Source organism: Ranitomeya variabilis, unplaced genomic scaffold, assembly GCF_051348905.1.
Source record: "Ranitomeya variabilis isolate aRanVar5 unplaced genomic scaffold, aRanVar5.hap1 Scaffold_112, whole genome shotgun sequence".
In the NCBI taxonomy this organism is placed as follows: domain Eukaryota; kingdom Metazoa; phylum Chordata; class Amphibia; order Anura; family Dendrobatidae; genus Ranitomeya; species Ranitomeya variabilis.
In genome coordinates, this window is record NW_027507939.1 from 218,106 (window position 1) to 243,905 (window position 25,800).

General features: G+C 49.1%; 1 protein-coding gene across 4 annotated transcripts in view; it reads left to right on the forward strand.

Annotated features, from left to right (window-relative positions):
- The window catches only part of LOC143789172 (piwi-like protein 1), a 101,470-nt gene that overhangs the window by 44,934 nt on the left and 30,736 nt on the right, over positions 1 to 25,800 (forward strand). For all 4 annotated transcript variants that reach the window (XM_077278961.1, XM_077278960.1, XM_077278962.1 and 1 more), the window contains 7 exons: positions 1 to 112; positions 15,896 to 16,016; positions 16,891 to 17,008; positions 17,696 to 17,810; positions 18,542 to 18,729; positions 18,813 to 18,885; positions 18,966 to 19,166. In XM_077278961.1, the coding sequence (XP_077135076.1) occupies positions 1 to 112; positions 15,896 to 16,016; positions 16,891 to 17,008; positions 17,696 to 17,810; positions 18,542 to 18,729; positions 18,813 to 18,885; positions 18,966 to 19,166 (928 nt within the window). The remainder of the gene's footprint in view (positions 113 to 15,895; positions 16,017 to 16,890; positions 17,009 to 17,695; positions 17,811 to 18,541; positions 18,730 to 18,812; positions 18,886 to 18,965; positions 19,167 to 25,800) is intronic.

Genomic DNA, 25,800 nt, shown 5'->3' on the forward strand with positions numbered 1-25,800 from the left:
GTACAACAATAAAACCTACCGTATAGATGAGATCGCCTGGAACATGACTCCTGCGTCCACCTTCAAGAAGGCAGACGGAAGCGAGATCAGCTTTGTGGACTACTATAAGAACGTAAGACCTGCTGGAAATAATGAGAACTGGGAGCCTTGAGTGCGAAACCTCAGGAAACCTGTTTTGTTTTTCTTTTTTAATTTCGTTGTTAAATACAATTGAGAAAAAAATTCTGTAAAAAAAACAAACCTTGGATTGTCCACAACTCGTATTGCTGATTTATCCTTGGAGTTGGTGGACACCTGACACCAACAACGATTTGCTGTTTTCAGCTCCCGTAGCGACTGTGTACAAAGAAAGATTTTGGATACTTGCCGTAAAATCTGTTTCTCGGAACCTTCTTTTGGGGACACAGGAAACCATGAGTGTAAGCTGCTGACACTATGCAGAATCAAGCTTACTCCTCCCCAGCAGTATATAGCCACCAGCTGGGAGAGAACCAACCAGTATGGGAGAAAACTGTGGGAAAGGGGTTAAAGTAGATTACCCTAAATTGAACCTACAATGGCTCAAACAGGGAGCGGGTGTCGTGTCCCCCAATGAAGGCTCAGAGAAAAAGATTTTACGGAAGGTACCCAAAATCTTCTTTTCTCCATCGCTTCATTGGGGGACACCGTAAACCATAGGACATCATAAAGCAGTCCTTAGTGTGGGGAAGAGACAGGTACTCAAAAATGTAAGGTTGGTCCACTGCTGCAGGAGGGACGTCCCTAATCCAGATTTGTGAACGCTAAAGAATAGACGAGAACCGTGTAGCACTAGGAGAAGGTGTGGACTGAAGACGAGGAAGTGACCCAACAGCCCATGAAACTCCCACTGTTGTGATCCTAAGTGGAATAGGTCTTTACCTCACTCGGTTCCTGGCAAGATCCTGATTGAAAATAGACGATGGGAGGAAAAAAGTATGAAATGCCTAGAGAAGGAAGGGAGGTAACGGCTTTACAAGGAAGGAGTGCAACCAGGCTCAGGACCCTTTGCAACCAGACATATAATAATAATAATCTTTATTTTTATATAGCGCTAACATATTCCGCAGCGCTTTACAGTTTGCACACATCATCGCTGTCCCCGATGGGGCTCACAATCTAAATTCCCTATCAGTATGTCTTTGGAATGTGAGAGGAACCCGGAGGTACCCACGCAAACCCGGAGAGAACATACAAACTCCTTGCAGATGTTGTCCTTGGTGGAATTGAATCCAGAACCCCAGCGCTGCAAGGCTGCAGTGCTGTCCACTGACCCACCGTGCTGCCCTGGTGGGAAAACGGTGGACACCTTGCTATGATTTAGTTAAACACCCTGGTTGGAGAGACCCAGCGGCCTTATAGTCTGCTGCCTCTGTGTCCTGACGCAAACTAAGGGGCTGAGAAATCTGGAGGATGAAGAAGGGCCCATGAGATGAGCAGGACTGAGAAAAGGAACATTGAGTTCAGTTCAAAGAACACCAGATTGTCTTGTTCAGTGTTCCGCTCTGGATATAAGTCACGGCTCGTGCAGATAAGGTGGACCCTGAACTTCGAAGGGTTGGTCGAAGGGAAGATTCTTGGTCTTTAAAAGTGTCCCTGGGCTGTAAGCTCCTTGTATACAGCTCTGCTAGCTGAGTAAAAGTATCCATGGACACAGCCTACCACCGATAGGCAAAGGTATTGGCTCCTCCCGGTCAGATTTGCTTCGCCCAAGGGGGGAGAAACTAGGGTACGATCTGGGGACGGACCATCGTGTTCCTTGCAATGAAAGGCAAGAGTTGTTTCAATGTCAACTGAATTTGGTGAACACGCTGAAGAAGAGGGGAAGAGGCAGGGAGATGGACACCGAAGAGACAATATCACTAGAAGGACCGAAGACTCTTCGCCAAGGTCTTTCCATGGTAAAATTCCACACACAGGTGAAATAGGCGTGATAACATCTACAAGGGAGTAGTAACAACCGCTCGTCTGAAGGGAAGGCTCTGAAGAGAAGATCCTTCCCTGTCTCTGGAGATGGAAACTACTGGTCACGTTGTAAGCAGAAAAGAACCAGCTTAAGGACGGGCTCTCACGTCCTGATAGGCAAAGTTCTCTCGGCGAATGAGATTCATCAAGAGACACAGCCTTAATGAGGTCCTTGCCTAGTATGGTGGGCCCAGGCTGCGGCATCAGATGCTTCATCTTGAGGCATATGGAAACAGTCGGTCCGTCACAGTACGAGATAGGTGACGGCCCTGGAAGGATGGAAAAAGGCGAATACCTGAATGCAGGAATGTGAAACCAGTGATACAGTTGTGCTCAGAAGTTTGCACACCAGCAGAATTTTTTATTTTCTCTTCGCCACGACAGCACCCACTGAGAGAGGGGAATCCGCCCCTAGGAACAGGAAACCCTACGGAGAGATAAAAGGGGCGGTCCCCCTCGCTCCCACAGTTTGGTTTCCTGTTCCTATGGGAATCCATGGAGAAGAGGATGCCTAGCCTGGATGCCGCTTGCGCAGTTTACCTGTGAGGACGGCAAGGGCTCCAGAGCTGGATGCAGCGTCGGGGGTCCTCTTCTCAGCTTCCCCCCTCTGCTGGCAGACACCATGAGGCCAGAACTGCAGGGGTTCCTGGCTCATGGAAATCCACCCGGACAGTCTGCAGGACCAAGCGCCGGGGTGAAGTAAGCGCTGCGCTTTGGTGAGCGCTCATGCAGCGTGGAGCTCCACTATTTCCCCGGGAGTCCAGAAGTAAACTCCGGGGTGAGGGAGGAGGTGGTGCATACAGTATGGCCGCGACCCGGAAGTGATTAGCACTTCCGGGTTCAACCGGAAGAAGATGGCGGCCCCCATGTAAAAGGACGCCGGCACAAGCACCCGGTGTCCACAATGGATTCATCGCAGAACCCTGCGATGCTTTCTGTAGAAGACACCGCATCTACCCCACGTACACGGGGCAGCAGCAGTCGCTCTAAACAGAGCGGATCCTCCAGGAAAAAAGCCGGTTCTCCACCTAAATCTCCTCGTCAATCGGTACCGTAAAAGCTTCACTGGGGTGAGTGTGCATCTACCCTCATAGGCTGACTGGTGTTCCCTTTCCTTCTATGACCTAGGGAAAGAAAACTGAAAAAACGAAGCACAAACAGTGTGCGTTATGTCTCCAGCCCCTCCCGGATAGTTACAAAAAGAGACTTTGTAAATCATGTATTGCGTCTACCTTGCGGGAGGAAGCCTCAATTAAATCAGAGGACATCAGACTCATGATTAGACAAGAGTTACAAGCCTTACAGGGTTCTGATAAAGAACCGCGTGCCAAAAGTAAAAGAGGATATGAATCCCCTATATCTGACCCATCTTCGGATAGGGAGAAAGCGGACTCTGACCTGTCCCACGAATATGTCTCCTCAGATGAGGAACAGGATACGTGCTTTCCCACTGATAGTATTGACAACTTTGTCAGGTCCGCTTGTAATACCATGGGCATTGAGGATTCTAAAGTCCCTAAGACACAGCAGGATATTATGTTTGCCGGTCTATCAGAAAAGAAAAGGCCCTCTTTTCCGGTGATAGCAGCGATAAAATCTTTAGTCAAAAAAGAGTGGGAAAGCCAGGGCCAAAGAGGATTGCCTCCATCCTCAAAAAGACGGTATCCCTTCAATGATGAAGAGTTTTCGACATGGACAAAAGCGCCAAAAGTGGACGCTGCGGTAGCATCCACATCCAAAAAATCTTTGCTGCCTGTGGAGGATTCAGGCTCATTACAGGACCCGTTAGACCGTAAAGCCGACTCACTATTAAAAAGAGCCTGGGAGTCGTGTACGGGAGCCTTTAGGCCATCTATCTCTGCTACATGCACCGCTAGGTCCATGTTGGTCTGGCTGAGTGACTTAGAGGAAGGACTTAAAAGTGGTCTTTCTAGAGACAAACTGTTGTCCTCTATACCCTTAATTAGAGGGGCTACAGCTTTTCTGGCAGATTCATCTGCCGACTCTATACGTTTGGCGGCCAAATCGGCAGGTCTCACAAATGCGGCACGTAGAGCCCTATGGCTTAAGGGCTGGAAAGGCGATCCCCAGACGAAGTCCAAATTATGTGGCCTCCCATGTCAGGGTGAGTACCTGTTTGGTACCAAACTGGACGAAATCTTAACTAAAGCGGGAGAAAGAAAGAAGGGCTTCCCTAATAATAATTACCTTCCATTCTATAGGAAAGCGTTCCGGAAGCCCATATTTAGTAAAAGAAAAGATTTTAAAAACCAAGATCGCTGGACCCCTAGAGACACCAAACAAAGGGGTGCATTCTTTGGGAAGCGCCCTTTTAAAACTGAAGACAAGCCCCGTTAGAGCAGATCTACCTGTGGGAGGTAGATTATCCTCCTTCTCAAACCAATGGAGAAGAATAACATCGAACGTTTGGGCGAATAGTCTCGTCACCTCTGGCTTAAAGTTAAAATTTGCCCGAGTCCCTTCGGACTCATTTCTATTGACTTCTTTAAAGTCACAGTCCCAACAGGAGGCATTACAGCAAGAAGTAATGAATCTTCTATCCAAAGGAGTTTTGGTGGAGGTTCCATTTCTTCAGGAGGGGAAAGGGTTCTATTCCCCGCTATTTTTGATTACAAAACCTGATGGATCATTCAGAACCATCATAAATCTTAAAAAACTGAACACCTTCTTAGAAAATCAGATCTTTAAAATGGAATCTATTCGATCCACCGTAAAACTCCTGTTTCCCCATTGCTTTATGGCGGTTCTGGACTTGAAAGATGCGTATTACCATCTACCAATCTTTAAAGAACATCAGCAGTTTCTCCGCGTAGCGGTTGTATTGAATGGATGTATACGGCACTTTCAGTATACGGCAATGCCCTTCGGACTATCAATTGCTCCAAGGGTATTCACTAAACTAATGTCAGAGGTCATGTCTTATCTAAGATTAAAAGACACCCTCATAATCCCATACTTAGACGACCTTCTAGTAGTGGGAAGATCCCCCTCACAATGTCAGCAAAGATTATGTCATATGATTTCATCCTTGCAGAACTTAGGATGGTTAATAAATTGGGAAAAATCTAGGCTGATCCCGACAACTCGGCAGGTATTTTTGGGAATTATATTAGATTCCGTAAGTCAAAAATGTTTTCTCCCGGAATCTAAACAAATAACAGTTAGGAATAAAGTCCAGTCTATACTAGATAAACCTATAATCTCCCTCCGGGAAGGCATGTCCTTACTTGGCTCCTTCACGTCATGTATCCCAGCGGTTCCATGGGCCCAGTTCCACTCAAGGTGCTTACAGTATACAATTTTACATGAGGAGATAAAATTACAAGGGCGATTAGATGGTAAAATTTCCCTTTCTAATGACGTAATCCAATCCCTAACCTGGTGGCTACAACCAGATCATCTAGTTAGCGGGGTTCCCTGGGAGGTTAAACCCTCAAACATAATATTTACAGATGCCAGCCCTCATGGTTGGGGGGCACACTTGGGGGACCAGGTTGTCCAGGGGCTGTGGTCGGTTACGGAATTGGACGACTCGTCTAATCAAAAAGAACTAAAAGCCATCTATCATGCCCTATGTGAATTCCTCCCACAGTTGCACGGAACACATACCAGGGTACTCTCAGACAACATGACATCAGTGGCTTACGTCAACCATCAAGGCGGAACGAGATCAGGCACTCTCATGTCTATAACCGAAAACATCTTGACTATAGCCGAAAATCATCTTCTGTCCTTATCAGCACTACATGTCCGAGGGATAGACAATGCAAAAGCAGACTTCCTCAGTCATACCCTCCATCAGGGGGAGTGGGTGTTAAATCATTGGATATTCAAAATGATAACTGTAAAATGGGGAATACCCGACATAGATCTCTTTGCTACAAGAGACAACAGGCAAGTAAAAACATTCGCCTCAATGTTCCGAACCGACAACCCCGATGTCCTCGACGCACTCCAGATTCCGTGGACGTTTCGGAAAGCATATGCCTTTCCCCCGATGATTCTTCTTCCAACAGTAATCAGGAAGATAAGCGAGGACAGAGCGAATATAATCTTAATTGCCCCGTTCTGGCCAAAGAGACCATGGTTTTCCCTGCTCAGAGCCATGTCCATCTCGGATCCATGGATTCTCCCAGAGAATCAAGATCTGCTTTTCCAGGGGCCCTTCAACCACCCTCATGTGAAGGGTCTACGGTTGACAGCCTGGGATTTGAGAGGCAGCTGTTAAAACTAAGGGGCTTCTCTGATAAAGTAATTGATACCCTATTGCTGAGTAGGAAAAGATCCACTACATCGATCTATGTAAAAGTATGGAAAAAATTTTTAAGCCTCTATCCCTCAGCCCTGTCAAAGGAAATTCCAGTCTCTTATTCTTGAATTTCTCCAAAGAGGACGTGATTTAGGCCTTTCAGTTAACACCTTAAGAGTGCAAGTTTCTGCGCTAGGGGCTTTGTATAGTCACAACGTTGCGGGAGATAGGTGGGTATCCAGATTCATTTCAGCCTGCCAGAGAACGGAACCAGTCCATATTCCCCACTCACCTCCTTGGGATGTTAATCTGGTCCTTGAAGCCTTAACAGATCACCCATTTGAGCCTCTACATTCTGCTCACATTAAACATGTCTCCCTCAAAACTGCTCTTCTTGTCGCCTTAGTATCGGCAAGAAGGGTCAGTGACATACAAGCACTATCAGTAGATCCTCCATTTATGTCAATATTGCCAGATAGGATTGTCCTAAAGACGGACCCTTCCTACTTGCCTAAAATGTGTACTAAATTCCATAGATCTCAAGAAATTCTGCTTCCTACCTTCTATAATAACCCTACAAATCAGGAAGAAGAGAAGTACCATACTTTAGATGTGAGAAGGGCTGTGATAACCTATCTAGACAGGACTAGTCCCTGGAGGAAGAGCAGGGCTCTTTGTTTCCTTCCAGGGTCAAAGGAAAGGAGCTGGTGTTACGAAAGGCACATTATCCCGATGGATTCGGGAGGCGATATACCTGGCCTATTCGTCTAAAGGGGAAGATCCACCTGAGACTGTAAAGGCACACTCCACCCGGGCGGTAGCATCATCTTGGGCTGAACGAGCAGAGGTTCCAATAGAACTCATATGTAAGGCCGCAACCTGGTCGTCTCCTACTACCTTCTATAGTCACTATAGACTAGATTTATCTGCCTCCACTGACCTGTGTTTCGGTAGATCAGTTCTTAACACGATAATCCCCCCCAAATAACTATCTCTGAAAGTCTCTCAGTGGGTGCTGTCGTGGCGAAGAGAAAACACCGGATTACGTACCGGTAATGCTCTTTTATAGAGCCACGACAGCACCCCTTCACTTCCCTCCCTTATATATTAGTTTGCATATGAGCACGGATAAGGGTGATTGGTTCTTGTAAATATTAGTAGTTAAGATAAAATGATAATATAGAATTGCCTACTAATACTGGTGGGCGGTTCATCGCAATCTCTGTAACCCAAACTGTGGGAGCGAGGGGGACTGCCCCTTTTATCTCTCCGTAGGGTTTCCTGTTCCTGGGGGCGGATCCCCTCTCTCAGTGGGTGCTGTCGTGGCTCTATAAAAGAGCATTACCGGTACGTAATCCGGTGTTTCTTGGCCTTTTTTCAGAGAATATGAATGATGACACCAAAACTTTTCCTCCACTCATGGTCAGTGGTTGGGTGAAGCCATTTACTGTGAGACTGTGGTTTCTCTTTTTAAATCATGATGACAACACAAAACATCCAAATGACCCTGACCAAAAGTTCACATACCCCATTTCTTATTACTGTGTGTTGCCCCCTCTAACATCAATGATAGCTTGAAGTCTTTTGTGGTAGTTGTGGATGAGGTTCTTTATTTTCTCAGATGGTAAAGCTGCCCACTCTTATTGGCAAAAAGCCTCCAGTTCCTGTAAATGGATGATGATGGAGCAGAGGGGATCCAGACGTGGAGCTGGATTGTGCTCGCTTCCTGGGCCTATGTGAGGTCTGTCATGACTGCATGCTTCTGAAACTTGTAGGGAAATGATCAGAGCTGCAGGGACGGAGGATTAATCAGTCAGATGTGTGGAGACCTCTGCCAACGACTAAGATACCTTGGTCAGGTCTCTACTACGAGAGATCGGGAGGAAACCTACTTGGAGGAGGGGGGTACGCTGTTATCCCTGGCGGTGGGGGGTTCCTGAGAGACTTTCATGTTTGGGTTCCTGCAGTCAATGCAAGGACCAATTCCATAAAGACACTAATAGTCTTAGTGTGAGGGGAGACATAAACTTAACCCATAAACTCCCTGGGGAGACATGTCCTGTAGTCTCTATGGTATGGGAATGATATGTCCATAAACTCTACGGTGTTGGAAACAGATGTTCTGTGGCCATTGTCGTGAGCCCGCACTGGAGAGACAGTAAAAACTTCCGTGATTAGCTGGGAAAAAAAAAAAAAAAGAAACGAGGAAGTTTCCGCCACTCTGGCTAACTTGCGTGGCCTAATCGGAGAATGGAACTAGGCTGAAGCTGGGGCCTAAATGTGGAAATTGCTTTGTCGGACAAAAATAAACGGGTGTCTATCTTGAAAAAAAAAAGAAGAAAAAAAAGGCCAAGAAGGGACGGGAATAAACTGGGGCGCTATCCAGCAGTAGGGCGCCTGTGCCACATCTTTTATCAACATTTTCCTTTTGGTCCTGTGGAGCCCTCGCCGCCATGAAGTGACTGGAAGGGAGAGGTAACTGGTTCCAGATGTGGTCCCGACTCCTACTTCATTGTTTTGAAGACTGCATCAGGAATTCCTGGGTGAGGGGGTCGCTGGAATGGGTACGTCTTCCCTCCCACACAGTCATGGTCCCAGAAGGTGCCAACCATGGATGATGGGAGGGAGGCTAGGGGGGGACACTGGGGCCGAAAGGCAGGACACTCCACCACGAGCCGCCCCGAGACACTTGTGAAGTGTTAGGGGGAATAGGGTCTCGCCTCTCAGACTAGAGAGGGGACGATGTGGATGCCGCCACACTGTTCTATCTGTCCCCTAGTTGGGAAACTGTGAGAATTTACACACTGTTACAAGGTGTATCTGAAAGAAAAAGGGAAACTGTTAGTAAAACAAAAGATGGTAGAGACTGGTCTGAACATGGACCCGTGTCTGACTTCCTTGGACACTAACCAAAACTGGTTAGTTCTCTGGGTGGGTGTAGCCTGATGGGGAGGAGTTGGCCTTTTTTTCTGCCTAGTGTCAGCCACCCAGTGGCAGCAGCATACAGCCATGCTTTCCTGTGTCTCCCAATAAAGGAGTCACGACCCAACATTTTATCTTAATTAACCAGACCTTTATTTCTCCTTCACCTCATTGGGGGACACAGACCGTGGGTGTTATGCTGCTGCCACTAGGAGGACACTAAGTTGAAACAGAGTTCTCTCCTCCCCTGCAGTATACACCCTCCTGCTGGCTCCCAGAGAACCAGTTCTTGCTTAGTGTCTGTAGGAGGCACTTGGGTCTGGTTCAAACCCCAACGTTCTTATTTAATTTTTACTTTTCTGTAAACTTTTATTTTTTAATTAACGGAGTGAAGGGGGTGACTGTTCCTTTCAAGGCTCCGATCTCCCCCGAATCAACAGGCGAGAACGCGGAGAGTTCCTCCCCGTACCTTCTCCTGCGACGTGGGGTGCCTGAGCTCACTTCAGGGGCGACGGTTCCTTCACGGTCCCGATCTCCCCACACCAGCAAAAGGCTAGCACATAGTGTCGCCTCTATGTATCCTCTCCTGGAGCCAGGCCTAATGCCGGACATTCTGCCCTGTTCCATGGACAACAGAGGGCCCACTATGGCATCCGTGCAGCCCCCTCTGCATCACCACTGACTGAAAGCGGATGGTGGAAGGAGGCAGAAAGTCCCTCTCCACCCCCCTGACTATGGGGGTGGGGGGGGAGAATCCAAAGACCAGCCACAATGCAACAGATCTGCACCAGCTCTGCTACATCACCTCAAAATGTGAGAATGACTGCGGCTGGCACCATCTGGTCGCATAGACGGGGTCCTGGTCCCTGGGGGAGCGGTGTCACGGCGTCCAGCGGAGTTTTACACCGCTTTATTCATCTATCTGTTTGCGCTGTGGGCGGCGTTCATTTCTGGCAGGCTTCACAAATTTAGTCCCCAGCTTCTAGCCGGCCCAGGCCGTGTTTTTCATGGCTCCGCCCACCGCAGCCGGCGCTACCTACACTTCTGACGCTTCTCGTCCTAAACGAGAGGCGCCCCTCCTGCTCTTGGTGGCCATCTTTCTACACCTCAGGAACGGAGCCGGCCTCCTGACAGCGGTGACAGTAACAGCATCGCTGACAGAAGCGCTGCGAGCCGTGAGGACACCGACACCTTCTCTGGGGACACAAGAGCAGGACCTGGGTAAGCTGAATCCTCCGGAACTGACAGCTTAACACCTGAGGTAACGCGCTGGTCGCAAAAATGTAGTCCCCGGCTTCGTCCGAGGTGTAAGTCCCTCTCTACCTCCCTATTAAAAGGATGGCGGATTGAGGGTGACCCCTTTCTCCCTGTACCATGGTCCTAGACCAGCAGTGGCACTGGACAGGCGGTCTGCGGCGACGCTGGCAGGGGGGCTTACTCTGGCAGCGAGGACGCATTTCTGGGGCCAACTCACAGGGGCGACAGTTTAAAACGACTCTGCATGCAGTTTCCTTAAAGGCGCCATGACGTCACGGTCCAAGCTCCCAAAGGGTCCAGTAAGACTATTAGTTTTATCCAACTTGCAAAACCTCAAATGCGTTCAGGAGCCCTCCATCGCCCCAATGCCAGTGTACCTAGTTCCCCTGAGGGGCTTCGTCAATGAAGCAATCCGTGGCTTGTCTGGCCAAAAGAGATTTAATTCCTCTGTGGATCGGAGCGTTTAGCAGGTCTGATATAACTGGATCCTCTCCTACACTGGAGTCATAGGCTAGCAGGGGCCCCAAGCATTCTAGAACCGTACAAGCGTCTAGAAATTGGATCCGTGGTACAGTTACCCAAGCAATCTCGGGCCTTGGCGTCCGTGAGCTCTGTTTCTCGCTCTCCCTCACCAGTGATTTGCAGAACGAGACTAAGTTTGAATTGTTTCCCGGATCTGCACTCACCAGAGTTCCAGAAAATGAGGGACTCTCTTATTGAGCCCATCAATCAGACTCTAAAGGTTGACGAGGATTGCGGCTCTGTCCCAGAACACACAGTGCCCTTCAAGAGGACTAATCGCTCTCATAACAGCGTTTACCATTCACCCGGAGGTCTGGGTTATACTTAACCAGCGCTGAGAGCAACCTGTTAAACGTCTGAAGGGTCAGCACCCTCTTGAGGCGTGGTACGCCCCTGTTTTGATCTGTGGAAAGATTGAGCTGAATCTCCTGCGGTGAACCCACCAGTATTCGTTTCGGTGTTCAGAATCCTATCCTGGCCGGATGGATCATCACCCACAGACTGTCAGAGACTGACTCGCTCCGTCTTTGAGACCTCTGGTTCAGCACTATCCATCGTATGCCGCGGCAGGGGTAGCTAAAGCCATGGTATCCTGGTCGCCTTTTTGGAGGCGGCTAGCTGCGCTGCACTATCCGCGGCGGATGCCATCACGTTCAGAAGGTGTTTCTTTTTTTTTATGGCTCATTGAATAGATAACGGACTCTGTGTGCAAAAAAAAAAAAAAAAATCCTTTTTCGGACACCATAGATTTACGAGGGGCTCAAGGTGTTCTACTCTAATCTGTTTGACGTTCGCTCAGTACTTTGGCTGTATGGGGTCCTCGGATCAAAATCCCACCTTAGTTTATCAGACCTGCAGCACCATTGGGCAACAGCCCTGGGTAAGTGCTCTAACCCTGAGGCACGGTTGTTTATTCCTGCAAAGGATTCATGAGATTAACAGGTCATGGGGTATTCTGTCTTGCAGCCTCATTTTACTGAGGCTGGAATCTAGACTACACTATACTTCCCCCCTCCCCCAGTGTGGTCTTTGTCGCTGACGCAGACCATGGCATCACTGACCACAGCGATACAATCCCTTCATTATCCTTCCTCTATCAGTCAGGGTCTTCACCAGCCTGACTGGGATAATTCATCCATCTCTAATGCAGCACGTTGTTTCAGTGGTTAGTACTACAGTCTTGCAATCTGAAGTCTTGGCATCAGATCCTACCAAAGGATCATGGTCACTCGTCGATAAGAGGGACGCGTCTAACATCCATCGACAACGGGATGTTTTTTCCTACATGTTCGAATTTCCCCTCTCTAAACAATCCTGTGCTTCGCCATTCCCAAACAGCATTTTCAGTTCACATCGTGCTCTCGAGAGTGCAAGATGGACATGACAGCCGTCATGACCTTCGAGGCATGATCTTTCTGCCCTACTCAGACGACCTTCTCATCAGGGGTCTTTGCATCTCTGGCGATACTCTTCCTCCCCTGAGCTCGTGGATAAATGTATACAGGCTCCCCTCGTTCCAGCCCAGTGGATATCCTTTTAAGGAATGACCCTGGATGCCTCCGAGGGTTAGTGATTCCCCCTCAACACAAAGTCAGAGCCTTTTCTAACACAGAGCCCACGCACTTAACTACTCACTCCATCATTCTATCTGGTTTGCTGTGACGCCACTGGGGCAAAATGGTGACAGCAATGGAAATGGTCTTTTTCGTTCAGCTGACTCTCCGTCCCCTGCAGCATGAACCTGTTTTCTTCCTTGATCACCGATGCTGCATGCTCCGGCGGATCAGGCAGCCTCTCGGGTGATGGACATTGAGGCCTTCTCTCTTCCAGAGGAAATATTTTCTCCCGGTTTAATGGCTAGTGGTGTCTACCGATGTCAGTCTCCTTGACTGGGGAGTAGTCTTAGGCACCTCATGGCTCAGGGGCGCTGATCAACTCGGGAGTCGAGCCTTCCGATTAATGTCTGGGAAATCCTAGCAATCAGGATAGCCCTGCAACAGTTCCAATATCTCCTGCCGAGTCACCCCATCCGAATTCTATCCGATAAAGCCACAGCTGTTGCATGTATCAGTCATTAAAGGGGTTACCCACAGCAGGGTGGCCATGCATGAGGTAGCCCATATTGCCCAATGGGCAGATAGGAACCGCTCAGTAATTTCAGCAGTCCATATCCCAGGCGGCAGTTTTTTCGTAGCTTTCAAGGTCTCGCCTTGGGACAATGGAAGGCCTTTCGACAGAAATGTATTCATTTAAGGACTCCGGGCGTGGATCGGATGGCTTCAAGATTGCGCGCCAAGGTATTCCACTTCAGAGCTCGGTCTTGGGATCTATAGACCATCAAGGAGCATACACGAGTCTCTCCGCGGCTTCATCTTCAGCACGTGCTTTTTTTTCCCGCTTTAATTTACTTCCGAGAGTCTTAAGGATTACTGGAATCCCCTCTGCTCAGGTCTACCTGATCGCCCAGGTTAGGACACACTTGGCGTGATATGCAGATTGAGTGCAGATAGTCGTCGATGTCCTATGGCGACGGCCGGATCATCTAAATCTGCTCTGCCAGCGGCCGTTTTTTGTCAGGACGTCCTCATGTCTTCTCTGTTCCCTCCAATTTGGGAAATTCTCCAGACTGGTCTGGAATCAGATTTGGCGCTCAGCTTTTTTTTTTTCTCTCTCTTTCCCTCCCTCTCTCAAAGGCCAGATCTTGTCCTTATCTGTTTTATTCCAGCGCAGAATTACTTCCAATCTGTAAGGCTAGTTTCACATTTGCGTTTAAAAACGCAAACGCAGGTGGTGAAAAAAACGCATGTAAACGCGTGCAAATGCTGCGTTTTTTAGACGCATGCGTTTTCTCATGCGGTAAAAAAAACCGCGGCGTTTTGACGCGTTTACATGCGTTTTTTCCTGCGTTTGCGTTTTTGAAACGCATACTGAGAAGTGTGACAGCGGCCTCCCGGGATCGGGTCGGCGATCTTCACTCCAAAGTCGGGTTTCGTGTGTGTGTGTGTATATATATATATATATATATATATATATATATATATATATATAATATTTTACTTCAGCGCGATATAGCAGAAAAGCTATAATCATCTGTGCCTTTACAGCCTTTTACTAGGCACTGCTCCTAATAGCCCGATTCCTACTCCACACTGATGAGGGGCAAACACCCCGAAACAGCTGTCTGTGGATGGATACCATGCTTGGCATAGGTGGTTTTCCTGTATTGGATGTTTTCCTTTATTGGATGCTGCCCTTCCCGTGGTTGTTCCTTCCCGGGGAAAGGTCTGGCTATTCACTGCTTGCGTTGATAAACACGTGATGGTGTCTCCGCAGCTATCCTACATGCATCCCATGGTCTGTGTCCCCCAATGAGGCGTAGGGGAAATAGGGATTTTTGTGTACTAACCGTAAAATCTTTCTCCGAGCCAATCATTGGGGGACACAGCACCCACCCTGTTAATCTTTTGGATTGCGCTTGGTTTTTCTTTAATCTGATATGAAGTTTATGACCTCCTACTGCTTTTGCACCGAACTGGTTCTCTGGGAGCCAGCAGGAGGGTGTGTATTGCAGAGGAGGAGCTAACTTTTTGTTTCAACTTGGTGTCCTCCTAGTGGCAGCAGCATAACACCCATGGTCTGTGTACCCCAATGATTGGCTCGGAGAAAAGGATTTTACGGTGAGTACACAAAAATCCCTATTTTCAGTTAGCCAGGAGTCACTGACTGTTATCTACATGTTGACTTTTGAATTTTTCTTTCTGGTTCGTCAATAAAACAGACTTTTGGTAACATTATCCTGTAATACTGACTTGTAAGTTGAAACTTGATGTAACGTATTGTGCTGTTATCCTGGGCAACTATAGGCGCATAATAATTGAACAATAATGTTTGCTGAAATGTTGATTACACATTGTCCAGGCCAGCTGGCTTGTTGACTTGCAAAACAGGAGGAAAAACTGTGCAAATAGATGAAATAATTAAACAATGCGAGTTGACCATGTCACCATTCTTCCCCTTTACCTCTGGATGTTTGAAGGACAGTTGTTAACTATAAAGAGGACATAAGCGCCTCTATAAGATATATCTTCGTAAACAGATATACATCCAGACAGCCAAGAGATCCGAAGAACCAGAAACTCTCTACAGGACAGCAGCCAGGACATCATGGCTCCATCACGAGGGACACAGATTTGACATTCTTCTGGATGTCAGCTTAGAGGACCCCGGCCCCCGCTGAAAGAATGCAGATCTGCTCCATTCACTATCGCTGAACCATGGATACGTTTGGGTTAGTCAGGATTTGGACCCACCGGTCACCTGAGCTCCATGGATACGTTTATGAAAGCAAGTAATGGGACCCACCAGTCACCTGGCTCAATGGAGATTTTCGGAGAAGCCAGGTTGTGACCCTCTGGTCAACTGGCCTTCTGCCTCAATGGACTGTCATCTTCCTAAGCTTGTCAATACCTCCTTTCTGTGCGTGCCACAGGTGGGGGTAGTCTGTCCTGGAAGCTGGAAGTCCCAGCTGCTTTAATCTTGATCCCGGTGAATCGGCAGAAAGGTGAGACTCTGTAATTTGCACCATCTTGGGTATTCATGTGTTTTGGCTAGTGGATCAGGGCACCTGCTGACCTCCCATCCCCACCCCTCCTCCCCGTTTCTCCACAGAAGGCTCAGAGAAAAATATTTTACGGTAAGCACCCAAAATCATCTTCTCTTCGATTCGGCTCAAATATCCCCACTACATCTTGCATGGAGCTGTGCTGTCCTGGCTGGGTGCACAGTTGCAATAGGAGCTGAAAATGAAGCGATAGAGCGAGTTTTTAAACTTCTTTTTTTTAAAAGAATTTTGCTTATGGGTGATCTTTTATTATTTGCTGGTGACTTGGACAAAGCTCTGATAACTGAGTCGTCCTGCTGTTTATTTTGCATCGCCCTCAGCAATACAATGAACAAGTGGAGGACATGAGCCAGCCGCTAATCGTGAACATCCCCCGGAGGCCCAAGCCGGGAGCCGAAAACGGAGCCATCGTACTGGTGCCAGAGTTATGTAACCTAACAGGTGAGCGCAGTCCCTGGCAGGTTACTAGCAGAGCTTGCTGACTACGCCACAGTTACCTCTGTGATTGTAAATGGTGGCTAAATAGCTATAAGGCTGGATCTGTGTCCAACATTGGTCCAAGTGCTGACTGCTCTGTCCGTACTGGCTGCGGACCTCCGGTCTTGGCCTCAGCTGACCGTAGACATATATAAGGTCTGGATATCGCAGGGTGTTCACCGACCAATAATGTCATAGGTGTGAGAACAGCCTAAAGTAAAGCTCAAGAAGGTGGTGGGAACGGTCGCAAATGCAATATTAATGCCTTCCCACAAATGGATGTCCTGGGAAGGGTCTTCACATGAGGAGGGGAATGAGGAGCTGTGCTAGATCATATAGCCAGCACCTGTCTCTGACAGTCGTGGCCGTCCTGTTTGAGTTCCTGTTGCTGCTGTTAACCATTTAAATGCCGCTGTCAATCTCCGATAGCAGCATTAAACGGTGCGCATGCTCGTCCTCGATCCCTGTAGCTTCCTGCCGTGGAATTATCACAATATGCTGCAGTACTGTGGTGTAGCACAAATGATTGGAGGTTGAAGTCCCCGAATAAACTTCAAAATAACGTAGAAAATTAAAGGAAGACGTTTTTATACATACATTAAATATTTAAAAAAAGAAGAAAAAAAATTCTTATTCCCCCCCCCCCCGCACATTTTACCCTGTTTAAGAAAAACAAACCCTGATTTGGTCTGCCCTGTCCGCTGTATGGCTGGTATCTTGCAGATCGCTAGGGATCCCCTCCTGAAATGCGCCGGTCCCAGTAATGCCCCCCATGGCTCCTCACCAGGAGGCAGCTGCTTGTATTCTCATCTCTTGCCACTTCATCTTTATAACACAGGTCTGACCGACAGAATGAGAAACGACTTCAACGTCATGAAAGACCTGGCCGTTCACACTCGCTTACCACCAGACCAGAGGGAGCGGCAGGTTGGGAAGTTCCTGAATTACATACACAAGTAAGTAGCCACAGTGGCTGGTAAGGGCCGTCTGCCTCTGACCTGGGCCTTTTATTGGGCAAGGTGAGTTTGGTTAGAAGCCATGTCTTGGGTTTGCTGTAGTTTCAAAATTGGTTCCCCATCGAGGCTGTGAGTGACTCAGTACGGAGGCTCCTGATAGCGGCCTCAGCTCTCAGTATGATTGGCACATGACTGAACAGCTCATATAAGCTGGAATTTCTGAGATGTTGACCCTTCAGCCTGATTACAGCAGTAGATCGGAGACATTCCTCTATTGCTTTGCTCGCTACTTGACTACAAACACGAGGGATACCTTGCGTAATGAGAGAAAAATAAGACCGCATAACAAGAGATGTGTGACCACAGTTTGATGCTTACGTAACCCAATACATGTTTCGCCGTTGCTTCCTCCGGGGAACCACACCTCCAGAAGAAGAAACGGCGAAACACATTCTGAGATGGTAAAGCCATATACTGGGGAAAGGCAGCTCTTGTGGTCCCTAAAGCTGCTGGATAGTCTCATCTGGATCCAATAGACGTAATGGCCACTTCTCCATTCCTGACGGTGGGGTCCTGTTCTAAAGATAGATACAGTGCCAATAGAGCACCAGCACTTAAGACATTGGGCTCCTTCCTTTCCCCACCCAGTAGTGATGAGTCCGGGGATTATTTTTCTCCTGTCTTTAGGGACGAGAGCGTTCAGAAAGAGCTACGTGACTGGGGGCTGAATTTCGATACCGAACTCCTACAGTTCGAAGGGAGAATCGCACCTCCGGAAAAAATCCTGCAAAGAGACAGATCTGTGAGTATTTAGGTAGAGTGAACGCACCACAACACCTTCCCATTCCCTCTCCACTACTTACTTATTTATTTATTTATATTTTTTTTATATTATTTTCATCTTCATCGCCATAGGAGGGCTTGTATTTTGCAGGATGAGATGTAGTTTTGTAGGATAAAAATTAAATTGCACTGAACGTGACTACAAGGAAAAAGGGTATAATTTCTACAGTGTCCGCAGTGTTATACAATGGCCTGGAAACAATTCTGCAGGGAAAATATAACACTTTTTTTTTTTTTAGACTTTTTCACCTTTTCTATTTTATGTTTTACATTGATCCGAGTGATGACTTGATTTTTTTTTTTCCCCAATTAGCTGTGATATAAAATGCACGTTACATTTCAGGAGGCGTTTGTATAAAAAAATTTTGAGTAGGTTTTTTTTTGTTTTTTTGTTTGGATAATATTCCAGGACCCAATAGTGCTTTGTGGGGTCTTCTTGAGCTGCAGCCTGGATTCTTTCCTTCTTTTGACTCATGTTTCACCTTTTTCAGAGGCTGTTTGGGAGTCCGACACAGACTGCCCTTGGCCAAGCCTTCCCCACCAGCTTTCTTGTCTCTAAGCCAGGTTGACACTTGGTTGCCCACTACTTTGCACAGACCTGTTGTGTAACTCAGGCTGCTGAGAATCTGGGTGACGACCTCCGGAGATCCTGCACTGAGGTGTAATTTTGTGATTTCGGATTATTTGCAGGCAGAATATAATCCACAGTTTGCTGACTGGTCGCGAGAGTTGAGGGGTGCCGTCCTGATCAGCCCCCGAGATCTGAATAATTGGCTGCTCTTTTACACCCGGAGAAATTACGACGCGGCGAACGCTCTCCTGCAGAACTTGTTCAAGATCACACAGCAAATGCGCATCAAGATGAACCAGGCGGTGCTGTGAGGCTCGGGGGGGGGCTCAGCCGAGGGGCTCGCACAGTGTGGGTCTTACACCATACGTTTTCTTTTTATCTTTTCTAAAGGGTTGAAGTCGAGGACACTGTGGGAGGATATTTACAGGCCTTCCAGCAGAACATTACAGACCACACCGAGATGGTGGGTAGATATTGGACTGGGTGGAGACGTGACCAGCAAGAATGTCCGAAATGTCCCTATGATCTGTCTCTGCACTCCAGGTCGTCTGTATCCTGTCCAGCATTAATAAGATGAAGTACGACGCCATCAAGAAGCACCTGTGCGTGGACTTCCCCATCCCCAGCCAGTGCGTCGTCGCCAGGACCTTGAGCAAACCCCAGACTGTCCTCTCCGTCTGCACCAAAATCGCCTTACAGATGAACTGCAAGTTAGGAGGAGAGCTGTGGACAGTGGAGATGCCGGTACGTGTGTCCTTACACCTATACATGGTCTCCTCTCCCCCCATGTGGCGAGGAGCAGGGAACCTTGACCCCTCTATGTGGCAGTACCAATAATGCATGCACAGTAAAATCCAGTTGTCACGGATCTCTTCTCCGTGGTGTTGTTGAGGGAGGATCTGGAGTGACCCTTCATGGTTGACTCAGTGATTTTCAAATTGATCCACAGGGCGTTGCCAGCAACTGAGAATAACAAGACGGAGACATGTCTCTGTTTGGGGGGATCAACGTCAAATCCCTAATCCCGTTTATTGTGTTGCACTTTTCATAATTTTAGCAAGTTCTACTTCAACCAATCAACATAAGAACACGCTCACAGTTTTCTTAACCTATAAGAATGCAGGAACAGCCTGTACGTCAAGGTCTCGTAGAACAATACACCTTCACTCTCGTGCTCTTGTTCAAACTAGAACAATCAAGCTCTCATAACAACGATGAACTTTAGCCTAGTAACAGAATTTATCTCAAAACAGCAAAATGGAGTCGAAAAGCACAAAATAAAGCCTGCTTTAATTTTGATCTTGGTTTAACCCTTCACATTCCTCCCTAGATACATTTTGTTAACTAATATGTAGCATCAGAGGTAATATCCCGAGCTATAAGCTCGATGGGTAAGGTCTTCACATGACTGGTGCCATGTTACCAGCCATGGCTGTTGCGGCGCACCCGTCCCCCCTGTATGCTACAATTTACGGATAACAATTTTTGATGACGGTGGAGGAGGTCTTTTGAAGGTAGCCATACGCTTGGCTTCAGCATCTTCATCAGGTAACTTTGTGAAATTGTTGTAGAGAAGAGCAGGGGTGGCAACGCTTTTGGTATCATCATTAGTTGTTCTAGTGCAGAATTTCCTAATACATACAGAAATACACCAAAGAACAAGTTTTAGTATTACATACATGACAAGGATAAAGGCAGCGATGTGTAACAAACTTTGCAAGATTCCAGCTATCCAGCCCCCAAGTCCCTTAAACCAATTGGCTGGATTAAGAAAGGAGAAGGTGTCTGCCCACCAACTGTCCATATTACGGTCATTGTCTTTATCATATTGATCTCTGAGTCTTTGAATGTCTTCTAACGTTAACTTCATAGTGCTATTGGGATCTGTATGATGACCGCAAGCGGGTCCAATAACCAGACACATACCACCCTGTGCTGCTGTTAAGTAATCCAGTACTACAGTATGTTGATTAGTGACTATGATGAGTTGGTTTTGGACAGCAACAGTAGTATTAAGTATTATGCCCCATTATCTGCCACTAGTCTGTTTAACCAGCTTGCAGTGCGATGCGTGAATCCACGTCGGTCTCCCTTCCAGCTTTACTGACATAGGAGTAATGAGGAGGACTTGATAAGGACCGTCATACAAGGGTTCCCGTCCGTGTTTTCTGACATGCCTTTTCACGACCACAAAATCACCAGGCTTCAAGTTGTAACAAATATCGGTTTCTGCTGAATCTGGAAGGGAAGAAGAAACTAGAGCATCGGTGTTAGCAAGGGTTTTACTAAGCTGAATAACATATTGAACAGCACGGTCAGTTTCTTCTGATAACTACTGAGGCCGGAAATTTGCAACTGGGGACCTAGCACCAAACAATATCTCATATGGGGACAGGCCATGTTTTGCCTTAGGGGTAGTACGAATGTGGTACAGTACAATGGGTAGGAGCTCTGGCCATGGAGCCGTCTCCTGCATCATTTTGGTCAATTGTCCCTTCAGTGTGCCATTCAGCCTCTCAACTTTCCCACTGGATTGTGGATGGTACGGAGTATGGAGGGCTACAGTGGATCCAAGCATTGTCAGAACCTCCTGATACACATGAGAAGAAAAGGCCGGGCCTTGGTCACTTTCAACGAGTTCTGGAACACCATATCTGCATATGACTTCTATCACCAGTTTCTTTGCTGTAGTTTTTGCAGTCATGTTGGTAACGGGCAATGCTTCCGGCCAACTGGAGAACATGTCGACAACCACCAGACAATATTCATACCTTCCAGACTTGGGCTACGTGATGTGGTTCACCTGGAGCCTTTGGAAAAGATAGTCGGGCTTAGCAAGATGCTTCGGGGGTACACGTTGAAGTTGACCGGGATTGCAGGTCTGACAGATATTACATGCACGGTTGAGTGCTGTCAGGAAATACCTGGAGCCCAGTAGAATTTTTGTACCAGGTCTGGTGTGGGTCCATGTGCCCACGTGGCAATAGCAGGGTACCTCCGCTTAGGGAGACACACAAGTTGGTCCTTTTCTCTATAGCCTCTCATTGGGGGACACAGGAACCGTGGGTGTATGCTGCTGCCACTAGGAGGCTGACACTATGCACAAAAAACGTTAGCTCCTCCTCTGCAGTGTACACCCCACCGACTGGCATTATACACTTCAGTTTAGCTTAGTGTCAGTAGGAGGTGGACACGGGTCTTTCATTAGACCCTTATCTACCTCCATGTGCGTCGTTTTCTTTCAGGTTTTCCGGAGGGATACAGGGTGAACAGTCACACCTGTAGTCCCACAATACGGACTATGAGTACGGCGTGTACTGCCACCCCGTATCCTCATAGATCCCTAGATCCCTCAGCAGGACCATGATCCTAGCACACAAGCGTGCTCAGAAGACCGGTCCTGCCTCCGTCCCCCACCCACTCGCTCACCAGAGCCTGTCGGTTGCGGAGACGAGGACGTCCATCAGCTCCCTGGACGTCTCATTCCTCTTCAGGTTAGTATTGGCGTGGGATGTTTGAGGTGAGTATTTCCCCATCCCAGATCTTTCAAGGCGGGGGGGGTTTCTAGGGCTCCCAGCATACCTGGTCGTCGCTTGCACCCAGATTGCAGCAGCACGACCCGGAATTGCAGGCAGCCACATTTCTTTCTTCCCATGCGGCAGCTGCGGCCTCTCTGCCTTCTATTCCAGCGCGGGGCCTTTACAGGCTGCCGCGCCGCTTCCTACGGCGGCCACTCCACCTTCTCCAGTGGGACAGCCCTGACAGGCTGTCGTGCCGCTTCTTCCTGTTGCGCACTGCTCCGGTGCCGCGGTATTTATGGGACCACACTACCTTCTCCAGCGCGACAGCCCTGACAGGCTGCTGCGCCGCTTCTCCCTGCGGCGCACTGCTCCGGCGCCGCGGGTTTCACGGCGGCTGCTCTATCCTCTCCAGCGTGACAGCCTTGGCAAGCTGCCACGCCACTTTTCTAACTGCGGCGCCGCGGCTCTTTCTTCCGGCGGTCACCAGCCTCTAATTTAGGCCCCGGCTTCTGCCCGGGCCTACTTCCAGTGGCGCGCTCTGACCACTTCCGCCTTCATCGGGCGGGCTTTGTCCCGCCCTACAATCTGTCCTGCGCTCTCCGCCCACCGGCGCCATCTTGGTGCTCCTGGGTGCACGGCTGTCTCCGCCCCCCCTCTACGCCACTGCTTGGTGCCACACATCGCGCTATGTCCCTTCCAGAGCGCACATTCCTGCGCCCTTTCAGCGGTCACCATCTGCGGTTCAGATTGCAGCAGGAGCTCAACGTTTCTCCGGAGGTGCACCCGCAAGCCGGGCAGCTTCCTCCACCTGTAATCCGTTTTTTCGTCTGCCGTGAGTAGCTCTGCACTGCAGACTGACACTCCCCTCTGCCCCCCTGTCCCCTAACCCTCTGGCATTTTCTTCAGGGACCTTTCAAAATGTCTACCTCTGAGGGAGGCCGCTCTCGTCCTCCTACCTCTTCCTCCGCTTCTTCTGCCTTAGTCAGATACTTTGCATGTTCGTCCTGTAACTGCAAACTTCCCTCAGGTCAGTCCTCCCCACTCTCAGACCTGCAGCAACCCGATTGTTCCCACCGCCCAGGATCCCCCGGCTGCTCCGCTTGAGTGATACCCCCACCCCTAGCTGGGCCTCCTCTCTGTCACAATCGTTAGCGGATCTAACTCGGGTGTCCCAAACTCTGATGTCCATGCTGGATCGATTACCCCTGCAGACCCCCGCAGTAGCCAGCGGGTCGCAGGAACCTCCGTCGGAGCCCTCCATTATAAGCCGCAAAAGGTCCAGACAGGAACGCCGGTCTGAGTCCTCTTGCTCCATCTCGCCACACGGTCCTTCTCTGCCGTTGACTTCCCCCCCCCCCCCCCAGTCGTCCTCCTCCCCTGAGTAGGCGAGGCGTTCGGAGGATGTTTCAGAGCTGGATTCGAACCAAATCGCTACCATGAGGGATATGGTTCAAAATCTCATTGGAGCGATAAATCAAACCTGTGGCATCAAGGAGTCCTCTATGGAACCCGCAGATCAGGCGGTTTCGTTTAGACGGGCTAAACCACCTTCCAAGTTTTTCACTCCTCACCCGGAATTCGAGGAGATTATGACCAGAGAAAGAGAGAACCCGACCAGACGCTTTCAGAGAGGAAAGCGACTTGGCGTTTTATATCCCTTTTCTCCGGAGCTCACCGCTAATTGGACTGCTTCTCCTTCGGTGGATCCCCCAGTTTCCAGACTGTCCACCAACACGGTCCTTCCACTGTCTGGCGGAGCATCTCTGAAGGATTCTAACGATAGGGTCATAGAATCTTTCGCGAAGTCAGCCTTTGAAGCGGCCTCAGCTAGTCTTTGCCCGGCCTTTGCTTCCACTTGGGTTTCAAAATCCATATCCAAATGGACCAAACAACTCCGTTGGGGCATTCTGAAGAGGGCGCCGCCCGGACAGCTGGCGGAACTTGCCAACCAGATTTCTCACGCAGGTGAATATCTGGTCTCAGCCTCCCTGGATGCCGCGTCTTGTGTGGCTCAGGCATCCAGCAATGCGGTTGCCATCCGCCGGACCGTTTGGCTTAAGGCCTGGCAGGCGGATTTGTCTTCCAAAAAGTCCCTTACCAGCCTGCCTTTTCAGGGGTCACGTCTCTTTGGTTCTAAGCTGGACCAAATCGTTAAGGACGCCACCCGGGGCACAAGTTCTCTTCTTCCCCAGGCTAAACCTCATCATCCTCCTCCCAGACATCAATTTCGGTCTTTTCTGCCTTTTCGTCGCTTCGCGGCGTCAAACTCCTTTCCCCAGCAGCAACAGAGGCCACAGGCATGTCAGGAGAAGAAGACAGTATCCTTTAGGCCCACTCCTTCCTGGCATCCTCGCTACTCCCAGGGTAGATCCTCCCGGTCCAGGACTGGAAGATCCACCTCGGCATGACTCTCGGCAAGACCCCAGCACACCTCCCAGGCTGGGCGGTCGTCTCCTCTTCTTCAGGGACGTCTGGATCTCATCAGTAGAGGACGCATGGGTCAGGGAAGTTGTATCCTCGGGATACAGAATAGAGTTCGTTTCACGACCCCGGGATCATTTCTTCGAATCCCGACCTCCAAGAGACCCCGCTCTAGTTCCGGGTTTCTTCGCAGCCATCGCTTCTCTCCTCAAAGCCGGGGTAATCTTTCCCGTTCCAGAAAAAGAACGGTTCACAGGTTTCTATTCAAACCTTTTTGTGGTACCGAACAAAGAGTGCAAGGTTTGTCCCATTCTGGATCTCAAATTACTGAACAAGAGAGTTCGTCTGAAGCACTTCAGGATGGAATCCCTTCGTTCGGTAATTGCTTTCATGGAGGCTCAGGAATTTCCGTGTTCCATAGATATTCAGGACGCCTACCTCCATGTCCCGATTATTCCCGGGACATCACCGATTCCTGCGCTTTGCGGTGCTCCAGGAACATTTTCAGTTCGTCGCCCTACCGTTCGGTCTTGCAACCGCCCCAAGAGTTTTCACGAAGATTATGGCGGCGCTGATGGCCATCTTGAGGGTCAGAGGCCTGGTTCTGTTTCCATACCTCGACGACATCCTCATCAAGTCTCCGTCCTTCTCTCAGGCTCACGAAAGCCTGTCCATCGTTCTCGACACCCTAGCCCGTTTCGGGTGGCTGGTCAACCGGAAGAAGTCCTGCCTTATTCCTTCTCAGCGCATCATCTTTCTGGGCATGCTCTTCGACACTTGTCAGACCAAAGTCTGTCTTCCCGAAGACAAGAGATCCATCCTTCGTCGGGACATACGCTTGCTCCAGGGTCCTCGGCCTCCCTCCTTCCAATCGGACTTGAAGGTTCTGGGGAGGATGGTGGCAACATTGGAAGTGATTCCCTTTGCCCAATTTCATTCGCAACCCTTTCAGCAAGCCATTCTGTATCAGTGGGACAGGTCTGTCTTCTCCCTGGATCGTCCGATCCGACTCTCTCCCTGGGTCAAACGGTCTCTCGACTGGTGGCTGACATCACCTCTCATGTCCCAGGGCAGGTCCTTCCTTCCAGTTCACTGGCAAGTGGTGACAACGGACGCCAGCCTGCTCGGCTGGGGTGCTGTGTTTCACCACCTGACTGTTCAGGGTCGTTGGTCGGCGCAGGAGTCAACTCTGCCCATCAATGTCCTCGAGATTCGGGCCATCTTTCTGTCCCTTCGTCACTGGGAAAGGATGCTCAGTGGTCTACCAATCCGAATCCAGACGGACAATGCCACGGCGGTGGCATATGTCAACCATCGGGGGGACTCGGAGCTCCTTGGCCTTGGCCGAGGTATCCAAGATCCTCCTCTGGCAGAGGCAACGGTTCCGGTGATATCCACGGTGCATATCCCCGGTGTGGACAGTTGGGCTGCCGACT